The sequence below is a fragment of the Zootoca vivipara genome, chromosome 6, assembly GCF_963506605.1.
Source record: "Zootoca vivipara chromosome 6, rZooViv1.1, whole genome shotgun sequence".
Taxonomy (NCBI): domain Eukaryota; kingdom Metazoa; phylum Chordata; class Lepidosauria; order Squamata; family Lacertidae; genus Zootoca; species Zootoca vivipara.
Genome location: NC_083281.1, coordinates 32009745 through 32022679, shown reverse-complemented (window position 1 = coordinate 32022679; position 12935 = coordinate 32009745). Strand labels below are relative to the sequence as shown.

General features: G+C 46.3%; 1 protein-coding gene across 5 annotated transcripts in view; it reads left to right on the top strand.

Moving 5' to 3' along the window:
• The window catches only part of PTPRU (protein tyrosine phosphatase receptor type U), a 359555-nt gene that overhangs the window by 240426 nt on the left and 106194 nt on the right, over window positions 1–12935 (top strand). For all 5 annotated transcript variants that reach the window (XM_035119522.2, XM_035119521.2, XM_060275729.1 and 2 more), the window contains 3 exons: window positions 3351–3453; window positions 5519–5792; window positions 10922–10958. In XM_035119522.2, coding sequence (XP_034975413.2) covers window positions 3351–3453; window positions 5519–5792; window positions 10922–10958 — 414 coding nt within the window. The remainder of the gene's footprint in view (window positions 1–3350; window positions 3454–5518; window positions 5793–10921; window positions 10959–12935) is intronic.

Here is a 12935-nt window from a genome sequence, read left to right as displayed (position 1 = left end):
CTGTTGATTGAGATGGATGGCGAGGTCACACGCAGTCCCGAGAGAGAAGCTGGAGCAGCGAGGTTGCTCGCAACATCTGTGGTTCCCAACTGAGCCATGGCTATGTGCGGGGTAACCTCTGCACAGGAGAAGGCAGGGTGCCGTCGTCATTTGGTGAAAACCCCAGATTTTGCCCAATTTTAAAATATCTGCCCGGACAGAAATTTCACCCCTGAAAAAGAGGGCATGTCCAGGAAAAAGACAATGATGCTTTTTTGATGTTGAGTGCTGCATCAGAGCATCAAGGAAGCATGGAAATCAGTGAACGGACAAATTCTAATCCATGCATTCGTCCAGGAGGTATGGAGCAAGTTCATTTGTATTGGAAATAGCAAAGATTGCACCCAAAAGCATGCCATTCCAGTTAGAAGATGCAGTGGGATCCCAGAACTTGAAATAGTGTCAGATTTCAGAGTCCTTTTTTGCCAAATGAGCAGACTATTCCTGATCCCATCAATTGCCCTTTATTTTTCTCTTTGTTTCAAGTTTTGGCAGTGAAGCTAGTCACATCAATGCCCACAGTTTGCCATATGAGCTCCTAGTTGTGCCAAGGCTGAAGAGCTGGGAGGGAAGTTTGGGTCTGTAGTCATACAGCCAGGCATTCTGGGAGACAGAGAGGAGGCCAGGCTGGCTCTCAGGAGGAGGCGGCAAAGCTGGCATTCTTTAGTAGATTGTCTACTGCAGAGATAACAGAACCCCCTGCCACCACCACCCCATAATATATGCCAAGGGGAAGATTACAGAGAGGAAACAAAATACTCTGCTTTGCAGAGGCACAAACAAGGGATTAATTGGGCTTCATTAACAAGCCATACAGTACTTAGGGCTGTTTGCTAATGTCTGTGGTGTAGCTATTAACAGTGCTGAATTGGCTGAGATGTTTTTTAATAGGGACACAGGAATTAGGAGGCAGCAGGAGGTGGACCTGAGTGACTGCTGATTAATCAGGACCTGCAGGCTGTAAGCAAAGGGAGAGTGAGGGGCAGGGGGTTTCTGCAAGGGAATTGTGGAAAGGTTTTGCTGCATTGGCTGAAGGGACGACACTGAACAAAGCAAGGTCTGCAGAGGTACATTTTCACTTTCCGGCAAACTAATGATTCTGTTAGCTCCTTTTCCGGTGACACTCCAGGGTTTCAGGCAGGGAACATTCCCAGCTGTACCTGGAGATGCCGGCGATTGAACCTGGGTCCTTCTACATGCAAAGCAGCTGCTCAACCCTTCACCATTCTTTCATATTTCTGCAAAGAACTTCATCTTACTGCTTCTCCTTCCATTTTTTTCCTTTCAGACAGCATGTTGTCCCTCCCCTTGTTTTTCACTCATCTGGCTCTGTCAGAAGCAGAGCCAATTAATATGTCCTTCCCCTTCCTTTCTTCCCTTTCTCTTGTCAGAGCAAAAAGAATTGTGGAATAACCATGGCTTTCAGAATAATCAGTGTGCAATGTGGATGGAAATGAGGTGCAGCGTTTTATGTTGGCATAAGCCGGGGACATTATTCAAAAAGAGAGAACTAGTCAAGGAAAAGAGAGCCGAGGTTTCTCAGTTTCATACAGCTAGGGCTGCCAGACATCTAGGTCTGATCTGAAGTCCCCAGGCTTGCCTGGCCCCCTCCAGGTGGCGAGTGGAGGGCTTGAATCTTCAGGTGGGCAAGAGTGCCTTTAATAATGATAAGAATTATTAATAATATTGTGCATACAGCTTGCAGGCTTCAGTCTGGCAGGAGCTGGCTGAAAAGGATAACATAAACACTTGAGGGAGGTCAGCCTCCCCCCCTCCCCTCTCCCAATTAACTCCCATCTCCAGGGTCCACACTGTGATGGTTCCAGGGACAACATTCTGGCATCACCAGAAACCTCCCCTCCATGACACCACCAGAGGCTGCCCATAGAGCTCAGATTTGGGCCCTGACATCTCAGGGTCTGGGATGCTTCTGACTTGGCAGCCCTACACACAACACACATTCCCCTCCCCCCTCCCAAAGAGCACCCCCCAGTCCCTCAAACTTTGCCTCCCTCTGAAATGCTGTCACATCTGGAATCCAAGAGCTGATTCAAATGCACATCAAAGAATGATAACTGGCTCAGTTTACCACGTGGGAAGGAGGCAGTTGCTGGCGCTCGTAATTCATCCCCCCCAAAAGTGCCATGGGAGTTTTGGTGAAGGCCGGTCATTTAAAATGAACCAATTGGATTTGTCTTTCTGATTCATTGCACTCATGACTTGGAGAGGAGGCTGCCTAACTGCTCTGTCAAGATGCTGTTCTAGGCAGCAGGAAACAGCTACACCTAGACTTCTTGAGGAATATGATCTTTGCAAATTCCCATTCAGCCTAATCTGATCTGCACCTTCCAGTTTAGTGTGCAGATTGGAATCAAGTCATCTGTGGGCTTTCACACTTCTCAAACATTCAGAAGCAGTTCTCAGCTCAAGAACCCAGGAGCAGGAAAAAATTAATGTACCTTGCAATGATGGTGGTGGGGATAAAGATGTGCCCCCCCATCCCCATTCTACTGGTATTTCCTGTTCATGGCAGTACCATCTGGAGAGGGCTTAACTGATGTACCCAGAGACTAGGGGTGGGAGGACCAGATGGAACGGCATCCGATGGAGGCAGTTTTGAGAAGGGAAGAGCCAAATGACATGTGGTCTTTGCCATGGTTGATGGGGGGGGGGAGGCGGAAGACCTCACTGTCTTATATCATACTCTGATATATCTGGATGGCTTGAAGGAGCATCTCCATCCCCATCATTCAGCCCAGACACTGAGGTCCAGCTCTGAGGGCCTTTTGGTGGTCCCCTCCCTGCGACAAGTGAGGTTATGGGGAACCAGGCAGAGGGCCTTCTCAGTAGTGGTGCCTGCCCTGTGGAATGCCCTCCCATCAGATGTCGAGGAAATAAACAACTATCTGACATCTGAAGGCAGCCCTGTTTAGGGAAGTTTTTAAGTTTGATGTTTTATTGTGTTTTTAATATTCTGTTGGGAGCCTCCCAGAGTGACTGGGGGAACCCAGCCAGATGGACGGGGTATAAATAATAATAAATGATGATGATGATGATGATGTCTGGTGATGGAGACAATTCTGGTAAAGAAGGAACCAAATGGCTGTTGCTCCCAACCAGAGCATCTATAGGAGGACTTGCACTGTCTTAAATCAGTTTAAACCAATGTAAATGCACAACCTCTCTGGGTTCAATACATGGCTTGCTATTTCCACAGAAACATCACTATGCTTGGAAGTCACAACAGCCCCAGGATTGTCCTGCTTGAGCTTATATCCTTTCTGATAACTGTCTTTTGGTTTCCTTTTTAGCTCCTAGCTTCGATTATGGGGACATGCCCTCCCCTCTGGGAGAGTCAGAGAGCACCATCACCATTCTGCTGAGGCCGGCACAAGGCAGAGGTGCCCCTATCAGGTACAGGAAAACCCATCTGCTCAAGGGACGCATGCATACCACCTTTCAGTTTTGAGACAACAAAACTTCATTTATGAAATGGAAGGGCTTAATCCTTCCGATCTCCCTGTGTCCTTTGCCCAATTTGGAGTGCTCTTGTATCTTCTTTCAACTTCTTTCAAGTTGACTCAACTTCTGTTTTCCTTGAAGTTCTATTGTATGTAACAGAAGGGGAGCTTTTTAGCTTCTAGGGAGGAATCTCCTCACACTTATAGGAGCCAATCATAGTGAAAGGAGGTGAGACGGTAACTGAGGATTGGCTCCTAGAGCCACTCTGAAGAAGGCAGCTGGGAGGAACACCAAGGAGGAGTTGCTCTGTATGTTCCATTTAGGAATAGTGAAACCATAAGGTGCTTCACTTTCCAGGGAATGGTGTGCAAGTTTCATGCTGATTGGGCAGTTGTAGGACACTGGAGACAGGGACCATGCTGCAGAAATAGTAACAAGTCTTTGACCCTCTGCAACCCCAGACTACTACACATCCGATTGAGAGCCATCCACAACCAGAGCAAGAACAGAAATGTGAGGGCTATGGCTGATAGTGTTCCTCTTTGCCATCTTTGTAATTAGACTTTAATGCTGAGAATTGGTGAGCGAGACTTGATTCACCCACTGAACACACATATACACACATGCCTCCCCAACCCGAAGCACCTGTCTTTTTCAGAAATGGCGAAGGTTTGCTTGTTAATTTAATGCATCCCTTTTGAAAAGCGCTGGTTTTAATATGGTCTGTGCCACAGTACGAAACCTGCCCGTGAATGCTTTGGGGCATTTAAACAGTCGCTTCTGACACACTGTTATTTGCCTTTCTGCTCTTGGCTGAAGGGTAGAGAAAGTTACAAAAAGTGCCTCTGACTTGGCATCTTTAATTATATATAACCTACAGACAGCCAAGCCTGAGATGTGTGTGAGATCAGCTGCGCTTGGCCTGCAGGTCACAGTCATCGAGGTCTGGAGAAAGGCAGAGAGAGAGAGAGAGAGAGAGAGAGAGAGAGAGAGAGAGAGAGAGAGAGAGAGAGAGAGAGAGAGAGAGAGAACCCCTTCCCTTTGTGGATTTCCTGGGGCTCTTGCTTGAATGTCTTGAGCAGGTGTCTTTGCATCCCATGTGCACCTGCTGGGCGGAATCCTCTTTCCTTGACTTTGGCAGCAAGGAAACGCAAGTGTATCATCCTCAAAGCTCTGTGCCTTAAGTCTGGCTGCCTCCTCTTCTAAGACTCCTTAGCCAAGCCATGCATCTTCTCCCTTTGCTAGCTATTCCTGTTTCTTACAAAATCGGGCAGCATAGAAATGTTGTTAAATAAATGATCATCATGCAGGGAAGGGGATGGCAGCACCTCTGCTTCCACTGGATCTTCTGCCAGTAAGGCTGAACATTTGTAATCCAGTGTCTTTAGGATGATGGTATAACCAGTAGACCAGGCATCCCCAAACTTCAGCCCTCCAGATGAACTTTTGGACTACAATTCCCATCTTCCCCAACCACTGGTCCTGTTAGCTAGGGATCATGGGAGTTGTAGGCCAAAACATCTGGAGAGCCGCAGTTTGGGGATGCCTGCAGTAGACTCTAGCATAGACGGGCACTGGCAAGCCACAAACCCCCACGACTGTACATTTGAAGCACATGGGTCCCCCCAAAGAATCCTGGGAATTGTAGTTTACCCCTCACAGAGCTATGATTCCCAACACCCTCAACAAGACTACTGAATTCTTTGGTTGGATTATTCTCCAAGGGTTTGAAAACACAGCTGTAGTGCAGGTGGCCCCTCCCTTAATCTCAAAGCATTCTGATTTATTTCAGCCTGGATGCCTTAGCTGGTTAGAGCCTTCGTGCCGATAATACCAAGGTTCCAAGTTTGATCCCCATATGGGAGAGCTGCATATTCCTGCATTGCAGGGGGTTGGACTAGATGATCCTCAGGGTCCCTTCCAACTCTACAGTTCTATGATTCTGTGAGACCATCTGATTTCACCCCTTTCTGTTCTCTTTCTCTCTCCAACCCGCTTCCTCGGACTGTGTCCCCAGCACATACCAAGTCGTTGTGGAAGAAGACAGGCCTAGGAAGGTCAAGCGGGAGGTGGGGGGCCAGGAATGCTTTCCGGTGCCCCTAACCTTTGACGACGCCATGTCCCGTGGCTCAGTTCACTACTTTGGAGCCGAGCTGCCCCCCAGCAGCCTCACAGAAGCCAAGCCCTTCACGGTAGGGGACAACCAAACCTACAGTGGCTACTGGAATCCACCGCTGGAGCCCAAGAAGGCCTATCTCATCTACTTCCAGGCCATGAGCCATCTCAAAGGGGTGAGTAGCAACGTGTTGGTTTAAATTGGAATCAGCTGATAGCCTTCCATAACCTCTGGGAGTTTTGGAGCTCTGGGACTACCACCAAGAAGGCACTGCTGCTTTTTTTTTTAATCAGTGATGCTGAGGATTGGACCTTGCATTTCACAAGGGCAAAGCTAGTGCATCATCACTGCAATGATGGCTGGTGGTATAGTGCCCCATTTGCCTAATAGACTAGCCTCCACTGCACTGCTGAGCTACACCCCCTTTCCTTAGTCTGTGTGTCATTAATGTCCATTCTCAGCTGCTTCTGCCTTTTCCTGCCTGGACCTGAGAGACATCCTTGCCTTTTCTAGCAAGGAAATTAGCACCGGTACCATCAGGGCAGGACTTGGGGGCAGCAGAATCAGCACGAGACCTTCTGATGCTCAGCTGTGGTCCTTCCCCCTTTGCCATCTTTGGAACAGTGGTGGTGATGGGGTAGAGAGTACGTAAGACCATTAAGTCCAAAGTCTAAAAATTACCAGACTGCGCCATTGGAAATGAGATCATGTGGATTTTCTTCAGGCTGTCAACAGAGGGAGAAGGGCGGGGATCTTGCTCAGGCATCTCAGCAAGAGACAATTCATTTGACACCCTTTCTTGCAGCAACTCCTTGCATCTGCTAACATTAGGAGATGTCCTCCAAGGACTCCAGGCCTGTCCCCTGCAGCTGCCCCAGTGGGCTGTTCTGTCCTAATCTGCAAGACGATCAAGCTTGGCCTGGTTTCAACAGCCCAGCTTTCATTGCAGAGACAAATCTGATCTGACTAACCCAAGGTTCTGTTCCATGTCTGGGCAAATCTCTTTCAAGGTGACTGCTGGAACAACGAGGGGCACCCTCCAGAGGATCCTTGATGCCTTGACTTGACACGTTTCTGCAGCTTCCATTTGAGCCACTGGGGATGCAGAAGTCGGCAGGCCATGTATTGCCACACCCATAGAAGTAGAAGGCTGTAGAGCCACATGAAGGAGTGTGTGCTGCCAGAGAGAGCTGGCAAAGAAGCGGGAAGGGTTGCCATTACATGTAAATCCATTGATTCAAATAAGGAACACAGGAAGCTGCCTTTGACCAGGTCAGATTATGGAGCCCAGGGTTGTCTGCTTCGGTGAACAGCAGCTCTCAAGGGTCTCAGTCTGAGACTGTTTCCCACTACTTGCTTGCTAACTGATCATTTCAATTAGAGACGGCATGGATTGAACCCAGGACATTCTGCAGGTGTCCTGTTCTGGAAGCAAGGATATTCAAATGTTTCAGGATCACAGACAGCTCCAAAAGAGCTACTTGCTGCAACCATTGTTGGGAGCAGATTGAGGACTTTTATGCCTCCTCCAGGCTACACCCATTTGAGAAAACTTCAGTGTCTTAAAGGGCCAGTCCCCTGGACTGAAGAAGGGCACTCCTCTTTCCTTCCATAGCCTCCCTTCTGGTGTGCTCCTGGTGCTACTAGACTGGTTATGTGCAGTGGAAGGTATCTGGCTATTCAGGCACAGATGAATCATAGAATCTTTGAGTTGGAAGGGACCCAAGGGTCATCTAGTCCAATCCCCTGCAATGCAGGAATCTCTGCTAAAGCATCCACGACAGATGGCCATCCAACCTCTGCTTAAAAACCTCCAAGGGAGGAGAGTCCGCAACCCCCTGAGGGAGACCATTTCACTGTCGAACCGCTCTTATTGTCAGAAAGTTTTTCTGTATGTTTAGTTGGAATCTCCTTTCTTGTAACTTGAAGCCATTGGTTCAAGCCCTACTCTCCAGAGCAGGAGAAAACAAGCTTGTTCCGTCTTCCATGTGGTAGCCCTTGAGATATTTAAGCAGGGCTATCATATCTCCTCTCAGTCTCCTCTTTTCCAGGCTAAACATACCCACCTCCTTCAAGCATTCCTCGTAAGGCTTAGTTTCCAGACACTTGATCATCTTGGTTGCCCTCCTCTGCACATGTTCCAGTTTGTCTGACCAAGTGGTCTGACCAAGGCAGAATAGAGTGGTACTATTACTTCCCTTAATGGAATGCGGGTGGCGCTGTGGTCTAAACCATTGAGCTTATGGCTTGCCGATCAGAAGGTCGGCAGTTCGAAACCCCACAACAGGGTGAGCTCCCGTTTTTCAGTCCCAGCTCTTGCCAACCTAGCAGTTCAAAAGCACATCAAAGTGCAAGTAGATAAATAGGTACTGCTCCGGCGGGAAGGTAAATGGCGTTTCCATGCACTGCTCTGGCCACATGACCCAGAAAAACTGTCTGCAGACAAACGTTGGCTCCCTTAGCCTGTAAAGCGAGATGAGCACCCACATACCTGGTGCTGGGCTCTCTCCTCCTTCCAACCTATCCATAATACAAGAACTCAGGGTTGCCCAATTAAATTGATGAGAGCAGTTTTCAGAACAGACCAGAGAAAGTGCTTCTATGAACAATGCGTAATTATCAGTGCTACAGATGTTATGATGCTAGTTTAAAAACAGGGTTAAACAAATTCATGGAGAATGAAGCAGCATACACACAATAAATATAAAACACCTCTCCCCTAAAAAATAAATAATAAATAAATTCTTGGAATTGTAGTTTGTTAAGGGTGCTGGGAATTATAGCTCTGTGAGGGGTAACTGCAGCTCCCAGGATTCTTTCTCCATGTTTTAAATGTATGCAGCCTAAGTCCATTGGAGGCCGTTAGCTAGGTAAATGAAACCTCCAGGTTCAGAAGCAGGTTTCACTTCCTGTAACTGCAAACTTGGGTAGTGAGTGCCAATAAGAATGGAGCCAAATGGGGCCACTGAGATTCATAAGAACATAGGGATCTGCCTTATACCAGTCAGACCATTGATCTATCTAGCTCAGTATTGTCTACACTGACTGGCAGCAGCTCTCCAGGATTTCAGGTAGGAGTTTTTTCTGAACTCTACCTGGAGATGCTGGAAATTGAACCTGAGTCCTTCTGCTTGCAAAGGCAGATGCTTCAGCACTGAGCTATAACCCTCACCCAGAAACTAGATGGACATATTGACATGCCCCAAAATGTATTGATATGTTTTTTTAAAAAATGCTCTCCAAAGATGGGGGGCAGGGAGACAATATGGATTGAGTGTGCTCAGTAGTCACTAAACCTTGGAATGGCCTCCATGAACTCCTTAGTCCTAGAGAAGGGCTTGGTTAGCTGCCTGGACTTCTGAACAGGAACACTGTGGCTAGGAGGAAACATTTTGTTGCAGGTCTCCTTTGTGCTACTGAGCACTAATTGCTGCGAGTAGCATTGTTGCATCCATGCCTTGCTTGTGGTCATCCCAAAGGCATCTGACTAGTCCCTGTGGGAAGCAGGGTACTGTTATATGTGGAGCACCAGTCGAATTCTTAGAACTGTAATGACCCCAGGTTGGTAATGATTGACAGAAGCTGTTAATTTCACAGTCCAGCTGCAGGGAGAATAGAAGAGCTGCCTGTGTGGGCAGGCAGGGGAGGATGTCTTGGAAAGCTTTATGCCCCAGCTGAGGTTCTTTCCAGCCTCCTCCTTATTGCTGCAGTCTGGTTCTCATGCACCCGGCATCCAAATATCCCAAATGGCACAACAAGGAATCCTAACATAATGAGTAGATATAGATTATGCACATTAAGGAAAATGATGCCCATTTGTTTCATTTTCATTCTTCCATCTGCAGTGATTGGGTTATTAGCATGGCATTTTGGCAGGCGGGCGGACAATGCAGGGGGGTGTGTGTGCTTGAGGAATCCCACTGGGCAGGCGAGATAGAGAGGGAGGAGACAGGCAGCGCGGGAAAGAAGAGAAAAGTGAGGAACAAAATGGTTTCTCAGCTGGGCAAGTGAGATGGCTCTCTATCAACCTGAGAGGTTACTGTATTTTTTTCATATATAACACGCCCCCATGTATAAGACACCCCCTATTTTGGGGGACTCTAAATTAAGAAAATGGGGAAAGATTGCCCAGATTTGAGCTTTTTCTGGGAGAGGATTGTCCATAGTTATTGAGCTTTTTTGGGGGGGGGAGGGGTAGCCCAGAGTAGCAACAGCCAATCAACACCAGCCCTGGCCACAGCAACAAATAACACACCAAATAGCCACTGCCTATCTCCAGCGGATGACCCCCAATTTTAAACATAATTTTTAAGGGGAAAAAAGGTTGTCTTATACACGAAAAACTACGGTATATTCATTTCTATTCATAAGCCTTAAATCTAAAGGAATTCACTGCCATGGAGCAAATTCCTTGGCAAACTTTGCCAGTCACTACAAATGGCATCATTACAATTTAAGAGCCAGCTTTTAAATTGGGGGTGGGGAACCTGTTGCCCTACAGATATTGTAGGGCTTTAGCTCCCTTAAGCCATAACCAACATCAGGGGGGCCATTGGGGGTACGGGTGGGCAGGGACCCAAGGGACCCCAAATTTTCAATGAGGGGGCCAGGGGGGGCATGGCGATCTTGCGCACGTCATGTGGTGTGTGTGAGTGAGCATGTTAGTTGTAAAATGGTGTTTTTCACGTTCATATTGCTTTTTATTTAAAAGAATGCATATACAGTGGTACCTTGGTTTGCAACCGCTTTGGATTACAACCGTTTTGGATTACAACCACGTCAAACCCGGAAGTGTGTGTCCCTTTTTTGGATTACAACCCATTTGTTTTTTATTACAACCAATTATTTTTGGGAGGCCCCATTGGCAAAAGAACACCTGTTTTGGTTTACAACCGGACCTCCGGAACAGATTATGGTTGTAAACCAAGGTACCACTGTATTGCTTAATATTTCAAAAATATCAAAGTGGTATGAAGCCTTGATGTCTGGCTATGGATATACCTATTTCTGGTGTGTCCTGGAGTCATAGCTGTCAAGTTTTCCCTTTTCTCGCGAGGAAGCCTATTCAGCATAAGGGAACTTCCCTTAAAAAAAGGGAGAACTTGACAGCTATGCCTGGAGTAACTGTGATGGGATGCAAGCAGGCAGAACAATATTCATTGTAAAAATACAGAGTAAGTTCACATAAAGCTTTGACTGAGTGTTGTTCTCCCTTCCCTCTTTTGAAGCAGATGTGTTAAAAGTAAATAGAAAAAACAGGCTTCATGGACCAGTAAAACCTGACTCTCTTTTCTTCCCTGTTAGGAAACGAGGCTGAATTGCATCCGAATAGCCCGGAAAGGTAATAATTCTTCTTAGTGTGTTTTGCCTATATTATCCCCGTCTTTTGTCAAATGGGCTTTCTGATTTGCGCTCTCTTGCTGAGTGACATGCACTACGGGTAGTTTTACTTCCATAGGTTAGTGGCTGCCGGTGAGCTAGACAAGAGTTGCAGAGCCCCCATGATATTTTGCTGCCTGAAATGTCCATCCCACCCTCCCTTAAGGCAGATGGAGTTATGTTGTCATCTGAGCCAGGAAATACCCAGGCGTGTTGTTAGGGGGTGGCTCAGGTAGGGATGGGCAACTCTGTAAACTTCGTTTTCTCTCAGTTTCTCATTTTTACAATCTTAAGTTCAATTCTGCACATTTCCACATCCAGGGCTGGATTTAGGTTTGATGAGGCCCTAAGTTACTGAAGGTAATGGGGCCATTTATATGTCCAGCTGTCCTTTGTCGACAACAAATTGTCGCTGTTTTTTGTGTTGAATATATGCTATATGGTAATTTATGGACCTAATAGGTATCATAGGAGCCTACACAACACAAAACACTATTGCTGTATGCAGGTTTTATTTTATTTGTTTTTTAATCTTATATTTTGGAAATGTACACCCAGGGTTTTCTTTCTTTCATTTCTTTCATTTTTCTTGGGGTGCTCCCAAGAGAGTGGGGCCCTAAGCTATAGCTTGTTTAGTTTATACGTAAATCCGGCACTGTCTACATCAGTTTTCCATAACACCAAAGGCACGATTCCTACTTTGTGCACAAAGGACCATCCGTGGGCTTGTCATCTCAAGAGATGGGTTGTAGCAGAAATAATTTCCCCTTAAGCAGAATTTGGGATTTGATTTTCCAAAATGGAGTGGAGGTGGAACTTGTGCCATCATGCTTTGCATCTGTAATTTTATTAAGCATGCAAGCATAGTTTATAGGCTGCAGTCCTTAATACACATACTTGGAAGGAAGTCTCATTGAACTCAGTAGTACATACTTCAGAGTAGACATTGGTTGCCGTATGTTCTCTTTTTCTAGGACACATCCTCTTTTTCATGAGTATGTAAAATGAGAGTCATCATAGTGATCCATAGCTAAAAGTAGAAGTCAGCAGATGTGCTCTCTTTTTTGCTCTTCAAAATATGGCAGCCCATAGGATTGTGGTGTAAATCAAAGTTTCACTGCACCATGGCATTTGTAGTCTTTAACTGCTGCATACACAGTCAGTGTAGGTCATGCAGTGAGAATCCATTTGGATTCTTTGCCAAAGGTATGGCAGAACATTCAGATAACAGACTTCACTGCAAAGTTCCTCCACAGGAATTCTAAAGAATCACTCTCTAAAACTCTCTAAATCACATTTTCTCTAAAACAAATAGAAATGTAGATGCTCAGCAAATTGAGTCATTTGTGTAGATGTTTTTTTTTCTCCCATAGCAACATGTTCAGGGTCTAAATAGGAAATGAATTTTCTCCCAGGCATCTGGATAATCCATTGTCCTCAGCTGCTGCACAACTGAAACATTTGTTTTGGGTTAAAAACCACAAGACTGTGTAAAGAATAACGGGTCTTGTAGGAGAACAAATTTGTTGTGCCCTGGGTTGGGGGCCTTTTCAACCTTGCTGACATATTTTCAAAGCTGGGAACATGAACAATTGATTTGGTCTGCCATGTGTTCTGGACGTGTTTGGTATTTTATACTGGTGGCTGGCAATTTTATCCAGAAAAAAATTGTGTAGCTGGCGGTCACCACGAGCGACTCTTCTGAAATTGATCAAGGAGATATTTCTGGGTTGTTCTCTCTCTCTCTCTCTCTCTCTCTCTCTCTCTCTCTCTCTCTCTCTCTCTCTCCTGGAATTTCAGCAAATAGCCAAATGCTCAGCCTTTCACTGAGACTGAACTTCAGGGCCTCCCGTGTGTTTAATAAAATTCCTTGTGCTTGGCTAATATATTTTGCTCCCTTTTGGATTCAGGGACAGAGAGGGGATGGGAGGACTAAGCC